The 18,785-nt window shown below is 43.6% G+C and overlaps 1 protein-coding gene across 9 annotated transcripts in view; it reads right to left on the bottom strand.

Moving 5' to 3' along the window:
* UPF3A (UPF3A regulator of nonsense mediated mRNA decay) overlaps positions 1-13,032 on the bottom strand; it is a 36,111-nt gene extending 23,079 nt beyond the window's left edge. For 2 of the 9 annotated variants that reach the window (XM_082602021.1, XM_082602022.1), the window contains exons 1-8: positions 12,726-13,023; positions 11,905-12,011; positions 9,956-10,062; positions 8,667-8,765; positions 8,440-8,550; positions 5,829-5,936; positions 5,088-5,143; positions 4,840-4,998 (exon numbers count right to left, since the gene is read on the bottom strand). In XM_082602021.1, the coding sequence (XP_082458147.1) occupies positions 4,840-4,998; positions 5,088-5,143; positions 5,829-5,936; positions 8,440-8,550; positions 8,667-8,765; positions 9,956-10,062; positions 11,905-12,011; positions 12,726-12,932 (954 nt within the window). In that variant the 5' untranslated portion in view covers positions 12,933-13,023. Of the gene's footprint in view, positions 1-4,839; positions 4,999-5,087; positions 5,144-5,828; positions 5,937-8,439; positions 8,551-8,666; positions 8,766-9,955; positions 10,063-11,904; positions 12,012-12,725 lie in introns of all 9 variants that reach the window. The other 7 variants (XM_082602026.1, XM_082602020.1, XM_082602024.1 and 4 more) reach the window with 6 other exon arrangements.
* Positions 13,033-18,785: the final 5,753 nt, after the last annotated feature.

Below are 18,785 nucleotides of genomic sequence, written 5' to 3'. Positions count from 1 at the left end.
GTAAAATATCACTTTAGGAATATATTATAAAAGAAGGTATTTAATAAATAATTTAAAATATACACCAATATTGAGCCCAAACGTTTGAATAGCAAAAAAACATAAGCTAAAGGTCCAATGAACAGGTTTTTGGTTAAATACACAGGGGAACATTCTTTCAATGAAATACTTTCTAGTTTTGAAAAACAATTTAGGATAATGTGATAAAAAAAGATATTAATGAAGAAAAGAATGTTACAAAGTGGAATGATCCAATTTCTATTTGTATGCTGATTCACACACATAGAAAAACGTCTAAAAGGCTTGCAACACTGTGTTAAGTTATTATTTTTAGTTGGCAGAAATGAAATTATTTTCTTTCATCTACAGGTTCCAGTTTTTCTAAAATGAACAAGTATTACTTCGGTAATAAGGAAAAAATTCTTTTAAAGGATGGCTTTATATTAATGACTGAGAATAGTTTTTAAAACACCTATTACTCTCCTTCTTGAAACAGATTTAGAAGGTTCCTATGGTACATACATTTTGGTATGAAATTGGGCCTTCCTCCCTGTTCTTGCTCTTTGAACTTTAAGTACCACAGGTAGAGTCAGTTTGTAGAACATGAACCAAAGTCTACTTGTGAGAATTTTGTTCTCACTTATAAAAGTGAACTTATGTAAGTTGCAGTAGACAAAAACTATACACAGATACACTTAGACTAAATGAGTTCATTTAAGGATGAAACATAGACTGTCAGGCAAATGCTGCAAGCTGCTTCTCATCAGAGGTGTGGACTATGTTACCTGCCTATTGGGGGGATCCTTTCAGACAACAGTGTATCTTTTTTTAATTAAAAAACTAATATATGCAAATCACAGGGGAGCGCAACAGTATAAGTCTCCATCCATCCAACAAATAATTTTGTGCACCTATGAACTGTTTTTACAGTATTTCTGAAACCAAAGCTTTTTCCAACGCCACCTCCCCAGCTGTCCAGCACAGGCCGGGTGTCCTATGATTCAACCCAATTCTGACACTATCCACCTGGAATTAATGTCAGATCCCACAGGACTGTCCCCACTTCAGAGGCCAGTTGCAAGTCCCAGGTTGTCACCAATACTTCTGACTGGCCGGCTATAAATTCAGGGGGTTCTTGAATGAGACTGACTCATGGAGCTCAGGGAAGTGCTTTACTTACTATTACTGGTTTATTACAAAGGATACAACTAAGGCACAGCCAGATGGGAGAGATGCACAGGGCTCTCTCGGGCTCCACCCCCTTGGCAGTGGGATATGTGTGTTCACCAGCTTGGATGCTCTTCAAACCCCACGCTTCAGGGACGTTTATGGAGACGCCGTTACACAGGCATCACTGATTAAACCTCTGGCCATTGGTGACTGAACCCTCTTTAGAGGTGGGGATGGGGCTGGAGGTTCCCATGCTATAATCACGCCTGGTCTTTCTGATGAGCAGCTCCCATCCTGAAGCTATCCAGGGTCCCAGCCACCTGTCAGCTCATTAGCATACAGAGGACACTCCTGTCACTCCAGAGATTACAAGGGTTTTAGCAGCTGTGTGCCATGAACTGGGGTAAAGACCCTGGGCTCAGTGCTAGGAATGCAGTTGTGGGCAAGAGACAAGTGCCCACAATTAAGGACTCACACTTGATAGTCTTGCCAAGACAGTGGTGGCCATGGGGGTGGGAGGACGGTATACACAGTGACAAAAATAGAGAACTGTGAACCAGATAATCTCAGGTGGTATGAAACGCTACAAACACATGATAAACAGACTAAAAGGACAATGAGGTGTGGGGCAGGGGAGGAGGAGGGATGGTTTCTCAAGGGGGTCAGGGAAGGCAGGGACCAGACAGTGAAGGGGGCCACTCATGAGAGGGCGTGAGTCTGGTGGGGGGGAAGCTCCCTGCGAGGGGAGCCGGTGGGGGGGGGAGGGAGCGGGGAGGGCAGCAGGGGTCAGGCCAAGTGTCCCCGTGCAGCCCACATCTATGCTTGTTCTACATGCGTGTACCCTATCTCACACACACGTTTTTAAAGACCTTCGTGGAAAAGATCGCACAACTCTTTCAGACAACAGTATTTATAGCCTACAATTTATATACAGTATTCGGGAATTTTACTTGTGACTTTGGTAACCTGACTTCCTACTTCAACTTGAGCTCACTGCTTAGTTTTCAAGTCTCAGAGGAAAATAAACCACTGGGTGGCTCTCCTTGAATCATATTCTTCTTTACTGTTAAAAACAGCCATGAGGACCTCTCTCTGCCTCTTTACTTTTAGGGTATTAATACAAATTCTTTTGGGCTTTTTTTACAGATTTTATTTTTTAGGTTTTCTTTTTTTTTGAATTCTCCAGATGAATCTTAGGTCAGAGATTCCCAAATTGAGCACAGATGCTCATTAAAGGCCACCCTTGGAGTCAAATATGTACTGTCAGGTCAGAACACCAGACACTCGAAGGACAGAGCTGTAGGCGGTCCATGTCACTGGGGTCTAATCTGCCACCAGGATTCTGTTTTACCAGATTCAGTAAGACTAAGCCTTTCTCTTGCTGTGCCTATGTTTTGGTTTCTTTTTTTCTATATGAAGAGTCCTACAGTTACTTTTACTGACATAATTTGTTTTTATTTCTTTGGTTTATTTTGGATTCTAATTCCATATTCAAACATGTAAAAATAAAATGCTATATTCCAAATACTGTAAGTCTTACTAAAATTATAGGCAAAATTGTAGGCTACACGTTTTAATGATTCTTCTCGAAAAACTCTCAAAGCTGTTGACAAAAATGCTTTTCAGAATATAAAACATTAGGTGCTATTATTCTTTGCTGAGAAAGGTAAAGGAAAAGGCTAGACAATATTTGCATACCTGTAGATGTATACCTACTTCCCCCCTGGTCATGACAGAGCTGTCTTTCCAAGATGACAAAGGCCTTCCCGTAATATTAAGGTTTCATTTTATTGTATTTCAAGGGCTGTTAATTTATACTGTTGAGACTACGTATGATTGTTATAGGAAGTATATCTGCTACACTTTTGTTATGAAGAATTGTGTTCACACTTAAACCACATGGACAAACAGAAGACACTCTCAGAGTTATTTCCAGAGGGACACCCTGGCTATGCCCATTATTAGGTCCATGTCCTGGCAGAGGTGGGGTGGACGATCTTCATTTAATAATCTTGACTGGGTTCCTCAATTTCATCAATGTTATTATCAGATTATGAGATTTTAAAACTACATAGATCCGTAACAATTGTCATCAAAGCCAAAATGAAGGAAACCACTCTGGCTGATTTCTTGCGGGTCAAACGGCTACCTACTCATCTTGCCCATTGAGGTTTTATCTTGGCAGTAAATGTGCTGCAGCAACATGACCTGGCCCACACCTTCCATCAGGTTGAATTTTTCAGCAAATCCTTAAACTTAAAAAGAGACATTTCAAGAAACAGTCTTCAGAGATTATGTCATTCATTAGTGCTGTTCATCAGATATTTCAGGTTTTCCTCCTAGCACTTGCAATGTCCCTCAGCTTGAGATTAGGTGGGGACGTGCACCATGATTTGGCCGGTGAAGTGTGGGCAGATGGGACCTGTCACCTCTGTGTGGAAGGTTTAAGAACCAGTGTGCAACCTGCTGTGTTACACACCCCCTTCCCCTTCATAACGACTGTGGAAGCAAATGGAAGATGGAGCCTCATCAGCTTGGCTCACTGAACGGCTATGATGAGCAATGCACAATGGACACGTAATGTGAACAAGAAGAGAACCTTAGCTGCATGAAAAACCAGTGAGATCTTGAGACTATTTTCACTGCAGCACAGCCCAGTCCGTCCTGATCGATATAGATGGCTATGTGTTTCACAGGAATATGGTTAAGAAATCCCCTCCATTGCTAGTGAACCCCATAGGACCACCTATGGGAGACATTGTTTTAGAAGTCAAGGCCTAGAAAAAGCTTTGCTTTCCTTGAAGAAATGGCATGTTTTCTCTTCATGGATAATGAAAACTACATTTCTGACCAACTTTTCTGTTTTTGACTGCCGAGCATATCAGAAACTAATCTAGGGCTCAACTATGGCAACTGTGGTCTCTTCCCTATCCTTTCCTTTCTGCCTCTGTTCCCTCAAGTCCTGACCTTCCATTTTTTTCCTTTATATTATACAGTGTTAATGAATCCCTAAAAGGCACCTTAAACCCTTTGTGGAAGAGGTAAGATTCACATGAGGTTGAAATCTAGGCTTAAAGTCATCTGAGCAGAATACTAAGAAGGTAGGGCCTGACCCCGATGTGGGCAATGAATTTTACATAGAGGATAATTCCCTCTGCGGGAATTAAACCACCCTCCTAAATGAATGCATCAGTCAAAGGAAACACTGGGCAAGAGATGTAGAAACCATTGCTGCTACCACAAAAGAAATGATACAACCCAGTTCTACGAGTCAGTCGGCACAAAGAAAGGCCAGTAGACACAAAGCCAGCGGGTTTCAAACGTGTAGCTTTTTAGTTAGGAAATCTTTCTTGAAAGGCAAATATAAGCAGAAGCCCAGCCTATGACACTTAAATGTGGGCTCCTCTGGGTGAAGCGCTTCTGTCACACCCAGAAACCTGGTCCTCGCCCACTCTTCCACCCATGTGGTCCCCCAAACACAGCGCGCTCAAGAAAGCCCTGGGGCTCAGGGAACACCATCTGAGAACGACTGCCACAGAACAGAGAAAAACAACTATAACAGTGAAAGACTACACTAATGAAAATGTCCTGGAAGTTCTGAAGAGCTAAAATACCTACAAGGTTGAACTATTTTTGGAAAAAAGAAATGAAACGTCTCCTCAAAATTACCGTCATCCTTCCGTCTTTCTCAGCAGTTTTCTTCTGTTCTTCTGCTGCTTTCCTCTTACATTTCTCCTCTTCCCTTCTCCTTCTTATCTCTTCTTCCCGTAAGCGTTTCCTTTCCAAGCCCCTCCTCCTCCATTCTTCTCGCTTTTCTTCTTGAATTCTCTAAAGATGTGGAAAATATGTGTATAAATTGTCTGCACGGACATCATGGGAACAAGAAGGCTATTCATTGGGTAAAAGGCCAGACCTACCTGCTTTTCTAATTTTCTATTTTTAATATATTCCAAAAGAGGTGTGGTTCTTCTAGCTAAAATACAAAAATTGCAATGTAGTATTTAACACTAAAATAAGATTTATTTATTTTAAATACTTGCTTTCAATTTAATCTTTAAAATAATTAAGGGAAGATTATATCATTTTAAAACTTACATGAGCCTACACTGTATTTGGGGGAGCTCCTACTCTGTCACTATAAAGTCAAGTAATTTGGAGGTACTGACAGACTTATACACACTAGGCATTTAATTCCTGATTCTTAAGGGAGTCCCATACATTACTCACAAAAATGGTATAAAGCAAAATGAAAACAATACATTAAACTTCCCAAACGTTATAACGTATTTATATATAGATGGCCCTCCATATCCACCGGTTCCACATCCGCAGATTCAACCAACTGTGGATCAAAAATATATGGGGAAAAAAATTCCAGAAAGTTCTAAAAAGCAAAACTTTGACTTTGCAACTCAGTGGCAACTATTTCCATAGCATTCACAGTGTATCAGGTATTACAAGTAATCTGGACATGACTTACAGGATACAGTAGGATGTGGGTAAGCTGTATGCAAATATAATGCCATTTTACAGAGGGGACTTAAGCACCCACAGATGTTGGTACCCATGGGGTCAGGGCAGGGCTGGAGAGGAGTGAGGACTCTGCCCTGTACTGCGGTGGTTCTAGGCTTGTCAACTAGGGCAGAGCTGAGACCTACCTGGGTGGGGCTGGGGAGCTGATGCTGAGGCTCCACCTGCCTTCCCTCCTTTCTTACAGACACCTGCCTTGCTCCCCCAAAGGACTGATGTGGTGGGTAAGTGGGACCCTGTATAAGAAAGTGCTTTACAAACCATAAAAGTGTATCATTTACTAAACAGAAGATGTGCAACCACGCAGTACAACACTGATTTAACCAACAGTAGAACCGTTCTCGCTTACTAGGCTTGGCGACAACCACCTATGAGGAAGCCGGTCCCATGGTTGCTAAGTCTTAGAGCTGGGACCTGAGCCCAGGTCTGTCCGCTCTAAAGACCCTGATATGCCTGCACTCATCTGCAACTTCAGAGTGAACTAACATTTGCATTTAACTCACACTGCTCAGCCCTGACCATAAGAATCCACTAAAGGTCAAAATCTAAGAAAAGAAAAAGGCATTTGCCAAGAATTGCCTGATTAAGACTAAATTTAAATAGGCAGAAAGAGGAATCACAAAAGTTCTACAGGCTCGTCCTGGGCTAGTGGATTCTAAGTCACATTTATTCATTCAGTAAATAATTACTGTGCACCAAGCACTGGGAGAGGTGCTGGGAACGGGAGAGGACAGGCTCGTCCCTCCTCTGCAGGAGGGTGGCTGGACTCTGGTGGGGGATGTGTGTGTGATCAGCAAGTGGCTATCTAACAACTGCCCAGAAGTGAAAGATCTTGCTGCTTCCCTGCAGCGGCCCTGTACAAGGGCATTTAAGAAGCAGCGGTAAAGAAACAGGACGAGGAGGGTGAGTTCTGTAAATAATTTCTAATTTGCTGCTTTGTTTAACTCTTCTTAATTTTATCATGTTCTACAGTGAAATCACGATTTGCCCTCAATACTGTTTCAGTGCTGGTGCCATAACCCACTGATCTGCTCAAGTCAGGCTCTTGGAGGCCTTGATCCTTTCTGCTTTCTTGCCCTCACACCCAATCCTCAGCCAGTCTGGTCAGTTCAACCTCCAGAACACATGCTCACTCTGCCACCCTCATTCAAGCAGCCTTCCCTGACGACAACAAGAGCCTCCTAACTAGAGCCCAGCTTCTCCATCTTATGGAGCAGCCAGAGTGACAGGGAAAAAAATCAGTCAGATCACATCACTCCCTCAGTCCCCAGCTGTCCCTCAAATAAAATCCAGCCCATCCTGCTGTGGTCCCACCTCTCCAGCACTCTGCTCCTTGCCCACCATGTGCCAACCACAGAGGCGTGCGCCCCGCTCCTGCAGGCCCAGAGCTCCAGCCTCCAGCCCTTGTGTTTGGAGTTCCCTCTTCTTCCATCTCTTGGCCCAGCTGGTCTTGGCTCAAATACGGTCTCAGAGGGGCCTCTCTCTCTATCCCATTATTCTATTCCATTACGACTGTGGCACTTATCCCAAGTGGAAATGCTCTGGCTTGAGCATTTCTGCATGTGTTTGCTACAGTCACCCCAGTAGGAGGGCAGCTGCATGAGGGCAGAAGCCTGTGTGTCCTGTTCTGGTGCTGTCCCCGTGCCCAGGCTCAGAGTCGGTACCCAGTCAACATGTGCTAAGCACATCTCCATAAATACTTTAGTGATTAAAGATCCTTTGAGCCACACATTAAATCACCTCTTATAAAATATAAAACTTCATTGTTAGACTAATGAAGAATGCTTCAATAATGTTAACCTTTTTTTATTAATTTACTCAACACATATTTACCAAATACCTAAACTTGTTCAAGCAATGTATTACATGCTAAGACTACAAAGACAAAAATACAGTTCTCTTGGAGGGTGGAGAGACAAAGTGAGAGGAGAGTTAATGCAGAGAGAGACAGACAAATAAGAAGATAAATTATCCACAGTGTAACCATTCTGTCCTGTAAGTCTTGGTGGGTGAGCAGGAGGTAAGCATGGGGAAGGGAGGGCAGAACAGGTGGGAGGGGCACTGGGCTGCACGGTGAGGCCCCAGCCCCGGCAGAGGCAGGAAGGGAGACACTACAAGCATGTTTGGGAGAGACAAGCAGGTTGCCTGATAAAGGAGTTTCACATCTATTCTTGAGTTCTGGGGGAACGCTGCTAGGAGAGAGCCATTTCCAAAATATTCCACTTGGGGGCAGAGGGTTGAAGGCCTGATTCAAACCAGATTCTGTGCCCTGGCTGGGCTTATCCACTCATCTGCCTCACTTGCTCAGGGGCCTTGATAGTCTTCTGAACAACAGCAAGATGACCTCATACTTAAGCAAAGCATCTCCTTTCTATGACTGCTCTTTGCAAAGATGACTGACTTCAACTTTGAGACATAAGCTTACCTGACGCAGCCCGGCACACATGACTCAAATGTCTTCTCTACTGCTCGTTCAGAAGCGTCATAATTTGAAACAAAGTGACTGTAACTGAAAACTCAGGTGTTCTCCCTCCATCAACAGATGCTCAGAAATATTTTCTCAAGTTACCATCCTGCCACCCTTTTCCTTTTGTCAAAACTGGGAAATACTCTGTATTTCTGCCAGGCCTGTCACATGTGTCAATTTTCTATAATAGTCATGAAAAAGGAAAAACAAATATATACTCTATAAATACATATCTCAATAAAGTAAAGAGGAAAAAAATGAGCAAAACAGACCAATAAGTTCTCTCGTCTTTGCCTGTATGTCCCCCAGAAGAGTTTCAGGGTTGGCACTAGTTTTCTCCTCCTCCACACAGTAAGTTTCTAAAAACTTCTTATATTCTGGATCTGTAAATTAAGATAGAAAGAAAATAAATATATTCTTCCCCATATAGAGAGAGAAATTATATTTGACCAATGTGTTTAATGCAGTTTCACAATCCAGCATCGGAAAAAGGACTCACCATCTTCAATGCTTCCGGTTTGGGTGTCTTTTTTCTTTAGCTTCTTTTTGGCTGTCTTCTGGAATGGAGCAAATTCTACCACTGCTGGATATTCTAGGCCTTTAACAGGAAACAAATTACAAAAGCCATTCTGAAATTCTACTGTATTCATTTTAAAACAATAGTCTTACTTACTTAAGCACTGAGCATAGCATTGACAATATTACTGTTTAAAATATAATTTAATTATATTTTCAAGTAACAGTAATCTTAGCACATCAAACTCCAGATTTAAACAAAGGATGAGCACTTATTTACTAAATAACACAATTCCTCATATTGTAGTTGTGGTTACATGACTGAATACATTCAAAATTCATTAAACTGTACACTTTAAAGTAGGTTTTTTTTTTACCATATGTAATTTCTACCTCAATAAACCTTATTGCTCTCCCACCAAAGAGCTTATTTTGGAATACCTTTCAATAGGTGTCCTAGTCACATCTTACATTTTTTAATTTTAAAAGGTTAATTCAATTACCAATCTGGTATATGAGTTCAAGGAAATGACTTTGTTTACAAGAGACACTCAGCTAGAAGAGAGGGTTTCAAAGAGTGTTCATGATATCCAGGTAAGATTTGCTTCAAATAGAAAAATCTAGAATGAAAGTCACTTGAAGCTGACTCTGTTGTTATGTAGGGGTGGCGGGGAACAGACACACAGAAACGCTCGCGGAGAGCATCTGCCTCACAGAGAGAGGGAACACTTCTGCCCGGCTACCAAACCCGCTGAGGGATCGCCTTCACATTTGCCAGAGGACTAGGACACTTTAACGCTCATGTATCTGGAAGACACTTCTGAGTATTTATTTTATCCTCAACTACTCAGAATAAAGTCAAGAACCAGGAGGACAGCAGGGCTTCAGACAGACAGGGACAATGTCTGCTTCATTTTCAGTGCTCCATCCATGATGCCTAGTACATAGTACCAGGATAAAATAATTTACTTTGGGAACGAAAAAGAGTAAAAAGTTCACTTATCCAGAAAACTCATTTACGTGAAAAACTTCACTCCCTGATGATAATACCTAAATAGGTTGTCACTACTACACGAAATTGCTATAATTCTTTGGTTTATATGTAATTTTAATTTTTAACATAAGCCCATAATCACAATAACATACTCAAAATTTATGAATTTATTTTAGATTAGCATCTAAGGACTCAATTAAAATTCACAAACATCCAGCAAAACTTAATTAATGTACTTAGAAATTATAATAAAGAGCTTAAAAAGCCAATGACCCAACCTTTACTGTCAGTGAAGATATATCCATCAAAACGATCTCTAAAAAGCAGGATGTCATCAGGATTTCTAAAATTAATGTATGCTCTTGAATAGAGATGAGGATAAAGACTGAAAGAAGAGATAACAATGAAAACAGTAAAAAACTTAAGACTTCTTTTGTCTTTTTTTTTTTTCTTCTTTTCTGGATACAACAAATTACTTCAGATAAAACCTTTATGCCAAAGAACCATTTCTCAGTTAATTACAGCAATCTGGATATTCTTTAGCAAATAAACCAAAAACAAACAAAATATTAACCGAGATCTTTTTAATGATTTGGGAGAGACACTTTAGGTTGGTTTTTCTACTGCACAGAGCCAGGGTTAAAATACTGGTCCTCAGGGCTTCCCTGGTGGTGCAGTGGTTGAGAGTCTGCCTGCCGATGCAGGGGACACGGGTTCGTGCCCCGGTCCGGGAGGATCCCCGATGCCGCAGAGCGGCTGGGCCCGTGAGCCATGGCCGCTGAGCCTGCGCGTCCGGAGCCTGTGCTCCGCAACGGGAGAGGCCACGACAGTGAGAGGCACTCGTACTGGAAAAAAAAAAAAAAAATACTGGTCCTCAGAGGTAGAAAATCAAAGGCAAGGTTATTCAAAGATCATTCCTAATCACATATCATGACTGCAATACAACCTAGTCACGATTCATTCAGAGAAGGAAATGTTGTATTGTAAAAGAGCTCCTTTACTGGTTTAGAGAACACATTTAGGTATCTTAAAAGGGTATTTATTGTAGCACATGGCATAGGATCTACAGAAGAACTAAGCCTTTCCCCTCTAGCTCACAGCTACCAATGTCCTTCATAGGTGGAAACTTTCAACCCCATTTCACAGATGAGAACACTGAGGCTCAGAGAAATTAGGTGCTCACAGAGGGAGCAGTTAGTAAAATGGTGGGACTGGGATTCCAATCTGAGTCACTGAGTCCAGTGCCTGACCTCCTGTAATTGTACTAGTTTTCCTAAACTTTAGTCATTTCAAAAAATCATGTTTATGTTGGGTTTTTTTAACAAAATCTACATTTACCTGTGATGTTTTTCTTTGACTGAACTGACATTTTTTTACTTAAATGTATTTATTCAAAAGGCAAGTTTATAATGGCTACCATAAATGAGAACTCATGATATTGAAGAGAAAAAGAATAATAAAGATAATAAGAAATCACATAGTGAAAATCACCAAATTCTAGCTGAACTGTCATCTTTCGGGCTAACTTGAGGTCTGCTCTCTTTTTTAATAAAAAGGAGATTTTGAAGTGTTAAATTATTGTCAGAAACATCTTCCTACCAAGCTGTAAAAGGTAACTGAAAAAGATATAACTTAGCAGGGGTGGGTTGAGGGTGGGGATGTCAGTGATAGAAGGGAACACTAGGGGCTTCTGGGGTCTGGAGTATTCTGCTTCTTTATCTGGTCTTAGTTACGTGGGTGTGTTCACTTGTAAAAATGCATTAGGTTATACATCTATTATTTATTCACTTTTCTTTCTGATATCTTAATACAATTTACTTTAAAAGGTTATATGAAATAAGTTTTAGTGATATCCAAAATAAAAAAAATTAATACGTTGTTAGACTGCTTTCCTTTTTAGGCTATGGTGGTGCTATGGAGATCTTCAAATCTATTTTAGGGAAATTTAATTATCTGCCTACTTTGAAATAACTTGCAGAAATAAAGGCCTGCACTGATTTCCGCGTATATGTGGGAAAGAAGATGGAAACTGAGATGGCTTCTATTATCTATATTCCTTTACCATCAACTGACAAAACCTCTCCGCCTTTTTTTTTTTTTGGCCATGCCGCACAGCTGGTGGGATCTTAGTTCCCCGACCAAGGGTTGAACCCGGGCTCCGAGTCCTAACCATTAGGCCACCAGGGAACTCCCTCTCAGCCTCTTAACGTTGGTAAAATCTTCTCACCTGAGATCAGCAGTAAAGAGCCCGAAGTAATCATGTGCGGGCAGGGGGTGAAGCTGCTGTTCCAGCTGCTCCTTGGTGAGGCTGGGAGGAAGCCGCCGGATGACCACCTGGGGAGAAACGCTGGCTGGGTTTCCTTTCAGTAGTACTGTATTAAGCCTACTTGAAAGCTTGGTCACCTGTGTTTATGCTCAGAGCAAAATCTAACCCAGGAGTCCAGCAGAAACACGCATTTTAGTAAAGATTAAGGAACATATGCATGGAGAACATGGCTGTCAAAAGAATAACAAGGGCTGAATAATGTAAAAGGGATCGGTGAGGTCAGAAAAGGCTGGGCAGAGCAGCCGTTTTTCATGAAATCTTTTCATTAAAACCAGATAACTGTTGGTATGTGCCCGCCCCCACGCTCCCTACCAGGAGGTAAGGTACATGCAGGGCAACATCCACAGCAGCAAAGCATGGGGTAGACACCTCCCGCCTCCCGCCCGCAGGGTCCATCCGCGTCCACTCCAGCGCCACGGGCTCTGCTCTCCCGGCTGCCCCGTCTCCCCTGGACCGGACCGGACCCTCGGCAACGTGGAAGGCTACTGCCCGGCACTGGTAAGCCCAGCGTCCCAGCCTCGACGGGAAACACCCACAGGCTGAAGTGACTTTTCTTCCTCCAAAGCCAGAAAAGATCGCGTCAAGGGCGCCCTAGCAGCCCCGACGCCGCTGGGGCAGCGCGGCCCGGCCGCTGTCCGCGGTGCTGAAGCGCCCGCGGCTCCGCCCCGGAGCGCAGGGCTACCGCACCTTCGGCCCCGCCCCTCACATCGCCCCGCCCCCACCTTGCTGAGGACCGTCCTCTTTTCCTCGCAGGGTTTGACTGCACCGCCCCCACAGCCGAAGGACGAGGCTACTGGCGCTTCAGGCTCCCGCCGCTGAGACTCCCGGCGGAAGTGGCTTTCTGTGGGCGACGGCTTCTCCTTCCCGCTCGGACCCCGCGTAGTAACGGCCACCCCTGGGCCCCCCTCTCCCTCCTTCTCCGAGCGCATCCCAGACCCGCCGCCGAGCCGCTGCAGCCTCTCGTCAGGGCCGAAATCTCGCGAGGACTGGGCTGCCCCACCCAGTCCCCACTGTTCAGAGGCCGCACGCCTCTTCCCCCACCCCTGGCTGCAGTTCCGCATCCACCTCCCGTCCCCCGACTTCCGTTGCCGCGCCCGTCCGGGGCCCGGGGACGCGCGTAGGGAGGGACGTTCGACTCCTGGGCGTGGCGGCGTGGCGGCGTGGCCAGGACGTGGAGCTGGAGCTGGGCTGCAGTAGCAATTACATTCAAGAAAAAGCAAGCGATTGACAAACAGCACAAATCAGTACATGGCTTTCCTCTACGGAGTAGAATAAATGCCCCAGAGTTGAGAGAAGAAATTGGCCACAGAGAAAGAAGGCTCACTTCGACCGTCCTTAGGACTCAGGTGTCAAGGACTGGAGTAGCTCAGACTCACGGCACTCAAAACAGGGCCTTAATGTTTTCCAATATAATTTTCGCTCAACTTTTTGAGACGCTCAATGGGGCAGCAGACATGTTTTTCTTTTACAAACATTCAGGCAGAAACACTTTTGGTTAGAATAATTCATATAGAGGTTAATTTTTAAATGCCACGTTTTGTCATATTTTCAACTTATTCGTGTTGGCTATGTTTTTCATTCGTAGCACCTTTCTTCCCAGAACTTTAAGTACCAACAAACATAGAAACTGGAGAATAGAGTAATTGAGGCATTAATTAAGAGATTAAGGGAATCGCTGGCAGCCACTGGGAGTAAATCCAGGTTTAACTCAATCCAGTCCTTTATCCCTGAACCACTCACTACCTATGAACACAATTGAAATGTGTCATTTTAAATGGGCTGAAAGACTGAAAAGAGCACTTCCAAAACTGAGTTCTCTAAAACCCCAGCAAGGAGGCCAGGAGCAGCTTTCATTATTTCAAATAAAGCCTAAAGGAATCCTTTAGGAACTATGATGAAGTTGCACACACTAGATCCACAGTTTCCTTTTCTGTCTCCAATCAACGCGGTATTGCAAGCCTAGTTTTGCTGATCAAAAGCTCTTATTGTGACAAAGAAAAGGAAAATGTGGTTGTCGGAGAAGATGGTTTATTATATCCCGAGGGTGAGAGGTAGGGGCAGAAGGGGCTGATGGTGAGAAATGGCAGAACTTTAGAATTCACGTTGGATGGAATTATTCTTTAAATACAATTTTATGATACCAATTTCAAGACAGTGAGTGACATACACTTGTAAAATCGCTTATGATTTTATATGAAAGAAAAGTACAGCACAAAGAATATCTATCTTCCTACACATTACCCAGCATGTTTTGTTTAAAATACACATAGAATTACATCCAAAACAAAGCAGTATTAACTGATCTCCAAATGTCAGTGAACCTAACCCTAACTGAACACTCCACCCATAAGTGTGGTCCTGGTCACAGGAAGGGTTACATTTTTTGCTCCAGAGCACGGGTCTAATTGATGGATGACTATGACCTAAAGCAACTGGTGACCGTTACACTCTATTTTTCTTTAAAGATGACAGCACAGTCACTTTAAAGGTGGCAAGGCGGCTGACTTTTTAGGAAACTAGGCATTATTATGATACTAGAGTCATATCAGAAAAATACTTGGCAGTACAGGTACACATTACCCACCCCCCCTTTTTTGACACTTTCTGAAGACTAAACATTGATATTAAACTTGTTGATGTGAAAAACAGCTTAGTCAAATGTCTTGAAGGTCTTGTTCTTTTATGTCTTTTAAAGCACTGTCAACAAGGTCATGGGTTAACTATCAGGCGTTCACTTTTCCAGAACATTAAAAAATCACACCACGTGATCAATGAAAAAGCTAAATGAAGCAATGTTATTGTCTGGTGGGTAAAATAAGTGTGGAAGAGTATTAATACCTTCCTTTTTATTTATTTTAAAAGTGATTATTTTAAGTTCCATCATTTGATTTTCTAGCCCAGCTAAAGAGAGGGGAGGCATAAAAATAGGCACATGTGATGCTTGACAGAGAAGATAGAAAAGCCATTTGCCTGACAGAGAAGAGATAGAGAAGCCATTTTCAAAGAAAAATGAAAACTCAGGAACACACTATTTGAGTCTAAATAGCAGTAGGCAACTCAGGGACTCTAAGTGCGTCACTGCACACAGCTGATGTGTAGTGTGAGGGGCTGAGACAGGAACTGGGGCCTGTACGCTGCCCTGGATGCTTCGCTAGTTGTGCTCAGATTCCTCACCTGTACAAGGTCTTACTCCAAAGACTTATGGGAGTTATTAGCACATGGGGACCTCAAGAAATGACAGCTATTATTCTTCTACCTTATAAATTATCTATATTTTTCTGCCTTAGCTATTATATTTCTAACCCTTAAAAAGGTAGAAATATATAAGATACATTTTAGGTTAAGACAAAAAGTTTTAGTGTTTAAGGGAGAAGATTAGGTGCTTGGAAAATTCATTTCTATACAATACCTTATTTGTTAATGATGCTGTAAATAAATGCCTTGGAATAAAACATTTTTCTATGAAAAAATAGGATAATGTGTCTAATATCAGGATAAGAGCTTGAAAGAAAAGATTTGAACACATGAAGGACCTAAACCCATCTCTTTATTAGAACGACTAAGAGTTGTTCTTTTTTTTAGTATAAATTAATTTATTTATTTTTGGCTGCGTTGGGTGTTTGTTGCTGCACTAGCTTTCTCTAGGTGCGATGAGTGGGGGCTACTCTTTGTTGTGGTGCGCGGGCTTCCCATCGCGATGGCTTCTCTTGTTGCAGAGTATGGGCTCGAGGCACGCGGGCTTCAGTAGTTGTGGCTCACGGGCTCAGTAGTGGTGGCTCGCGGGCTCTAGAGCGCAGGCTCAGTAGTTGTGGTGCACGAGCTTAGTTGCTCCGCGGCACGTGGGATCTTCCCAGACCAGGGATCAAACCCGTGTTCCCTGTGTTGGCAGGCAGATTCTTAACCACTGCACCACCAGGGAAGCCCTGTATAAACTTTTTAAAGACAATTTTAACATGTCTTTCATGGAATAAATCACCTGCCAATGTGTGAAACTATGAGAAATTTTCTTTCTTGCCCCCAACAAATGTGCTACATCATTTCATTAAGTTCCGCCACAACTGATCCAGATGCTTGGATAAGACAGTTATCTAAGCTATGACATATTAAAAATGACATATTACAGGAGAAAAGCAGCTCTAAAACTAAGACTACCTAATTAGCTCAGGCTCTGGCCCAGAGGACTGTGCGTGGCTGTATTTAACTGCCTGGGAAATGGCTCTGGAAGGACGCTGGCTCAGCATTACAAAATTCCTGGATTGGCCAAGATGGTGGAGTAGAAAGCGCCTGAGCTCACCTCCTCTTAAGAGCACACCAAAATCACAACTACTGGCAGAACCACCATCTGTGAAAAGACTGGAACCTTCCAGAAAAGATCTTCCACAACTGAAGACAAAGAAGGAACCATGAGATAGGTAGGAGGCACGGACTTGAAATATAGTCAAGTCCCATACCCCCAGGGCCCGAAAACTTGAGAACAGTTACATTGCACAGGTTCTCTCAAAGGAGGGAGGGGTTTGAGCCCCATGTCAGGCTCCCCAGCCCAGGGGTCCTGAACTGGGAAGACAAGCCCCCAGAGCATTTGGCTTGCAAGGCCACAAGGACTTACTCTGGGGGGAGCCAGACGGCTGAGGGAAATAGACTTCATGCTTAAAGGGCACACACACAATCTTACACGCTCCAGGACCCAGAGCAGGGGCAGTAATTTGACAGGAGCTTGGGTCAGACTGGCCTGCTGATTTTCAAGAGGCAAGAAGCCACTGCAGCTCACCCTGGGGACATAGGCGCTGGCGGCAGCCATTCTTGGAAGCTCGCTCCTTCTACCACATGGACACTGGTGCTGGGAAGAGCCACTGTGGAACCCTCCCTCTAGCTTATTAGCCCCAGGACACAGCCCTGCCCTGGCCCAATAGCTTGTAGGCACCACTGCTGAGACACCTCAAGCAACTAACTGAGCGGGGACACAGGCCCACCCATCAGCAGACAGGCTGCCTTGAGACCCCCCGAGCCCACAGCCGCCCCTGGACAAGGCCCTCCCACCAGAGGGCCCAGGAACCAGCTCAGCCACCAGTTGGCAGGCACCAACCCCAGAATCCCCTGGGCCTCAACCCTGCCCTCCAGGAAGCCAGCTCTAGCATCCAGACCAGCCTTATCCACAAGGGGGCAAACACCAGATGCAAGAAAACCACAGCTCCACAGCCTGCAAACCCAGCCTGCCCACAGCCAGCCAGACCCTACCCTGGGACCAGCTGGGCCCCAGCCCTGGCCACTAGAAGGCCAACACAAGCTTCAGGACACCCTGGACCCTGTACCCAACTGTGTCAGAACTAGTCCCCCCAACCAGAGATCCAACACCAGCTCTGGGACCCCTGGGCCCTGCAACCAGACCCCAGGACCTGGCTCTGCCCACCAGTAGGCTGGCACTAACCCCAAGACCTGGGTTCACCCACCAGTGGGGAGGCAACAGCCCCAACGTGGATAAACCTTGAAAATATTATTCTAAGTAAAATAAACCAGACACAAAAGGACAAATATTGTGTGATACCACTTACACGAAATTATCTAGAATAGGCAAATTCAGAGACAGAAATAAGATTAGAGGCTACCAGAGCTGAGGGACTTTCTGCTTAGTGGGTACAAAGTTTCTGTTTGGAGTGGAAAAAAAAAAGGTTGGAAATAAATGCCACTGAATTATACACTTGAAAATGATTAAAATGGCTACCTATCCACACAGGCACACACTTTATTTCTTCATTTACAGAAAAACGGGACAGAAGAGTTCCCATACACTAACCCTCTCCCCGTATCCCTATCTTGCATTGATGCGGTACAGTTGTTACCAAGAGTGATGCGTTATTACTAACTGAAGTCCATAGTTTATGTTATATACACACATTTTACCAAAATAAAGGAAAAACGAGAAGAAAAGATAAATGGATGGAGGCACGTCACAAGGACATAAAAGAGTCAAGCTGAAAGACCTCCAATGGCCAAAGCTGAAACAACTGAAGCCACAAAATAAATAACGTTAGTATAAAATTATAACCTAAAATAGAAAATATGTATACATGAGTTTATGCTGATAAATAAATGGGATAAATAAATAAAATAAACAAATGGGAGAGAACAGATGAAACCACCAGGGGATGGAGCTTAACTTAAACCCCTTGACAAACGGAGGGTAGGCTGGACTTAGCGATTTGCTTCTAAAGTGTGGGAAGAGGGAAAGAGTGACTTTGCAGTGGGGAAACCTGGCAGACACCAGTGCCACCAAGTGATCAGGTCCACACCTCCTGTGTAAGTCATGCCGGTAACATGTACCCCCAACACAATGTGGTGAGAAAGGTACTTCGCACCCAAAACCCCGGTCCAATCATGAGAAACACTTGAAACAACTCAAACTGAGGGACATTCTACAAAATATCTGACAAGTCCTCTCAAAACTGTCCAGGCCACGAAAGATAAGAAAAGTCTGAGACACCGTCACCACCAAGAGGAGCCTAGGCAATGTGACAGCTAGTTGCAGTGTGGCCCCCGGATGCAGGAGCAGAAAGACGACATTCACGGGAAAACTGGTGAAATCCAAGAAAGTCTGGAGTTCGGTTACTAGAGACCAACGTGAATTTCTTAGTTTTGATTAAAGTCCCCCAGTCACGTAAGATGTTCACGATGGGGGAAACTGGGTGAGGGGGCATGGACGCTCTCAGTACGACCTTTGCAGATTTTCTGTAAGTTCAAAATTAGCCCCAAATAAAAGTCTACTGAAAAAGAAAAAACGACCTAAG

The sequence above is a fragment of the Mesoplodon mirus genome, assembly GCF_964341445.2.
Source record: "Mesoplodon mirus genome assembly, chromosome: 17".
Classification (NCBI taxonomy): Eukaryota; Metazoa; Chordata; class Mammalia; order Artiodactyla; family Ziphiidae; genus Mesoplodon; species Mesoplodon mirus.
This window is presented reverse-complemented; position numbering and strand designations above follow the sequence as displayed.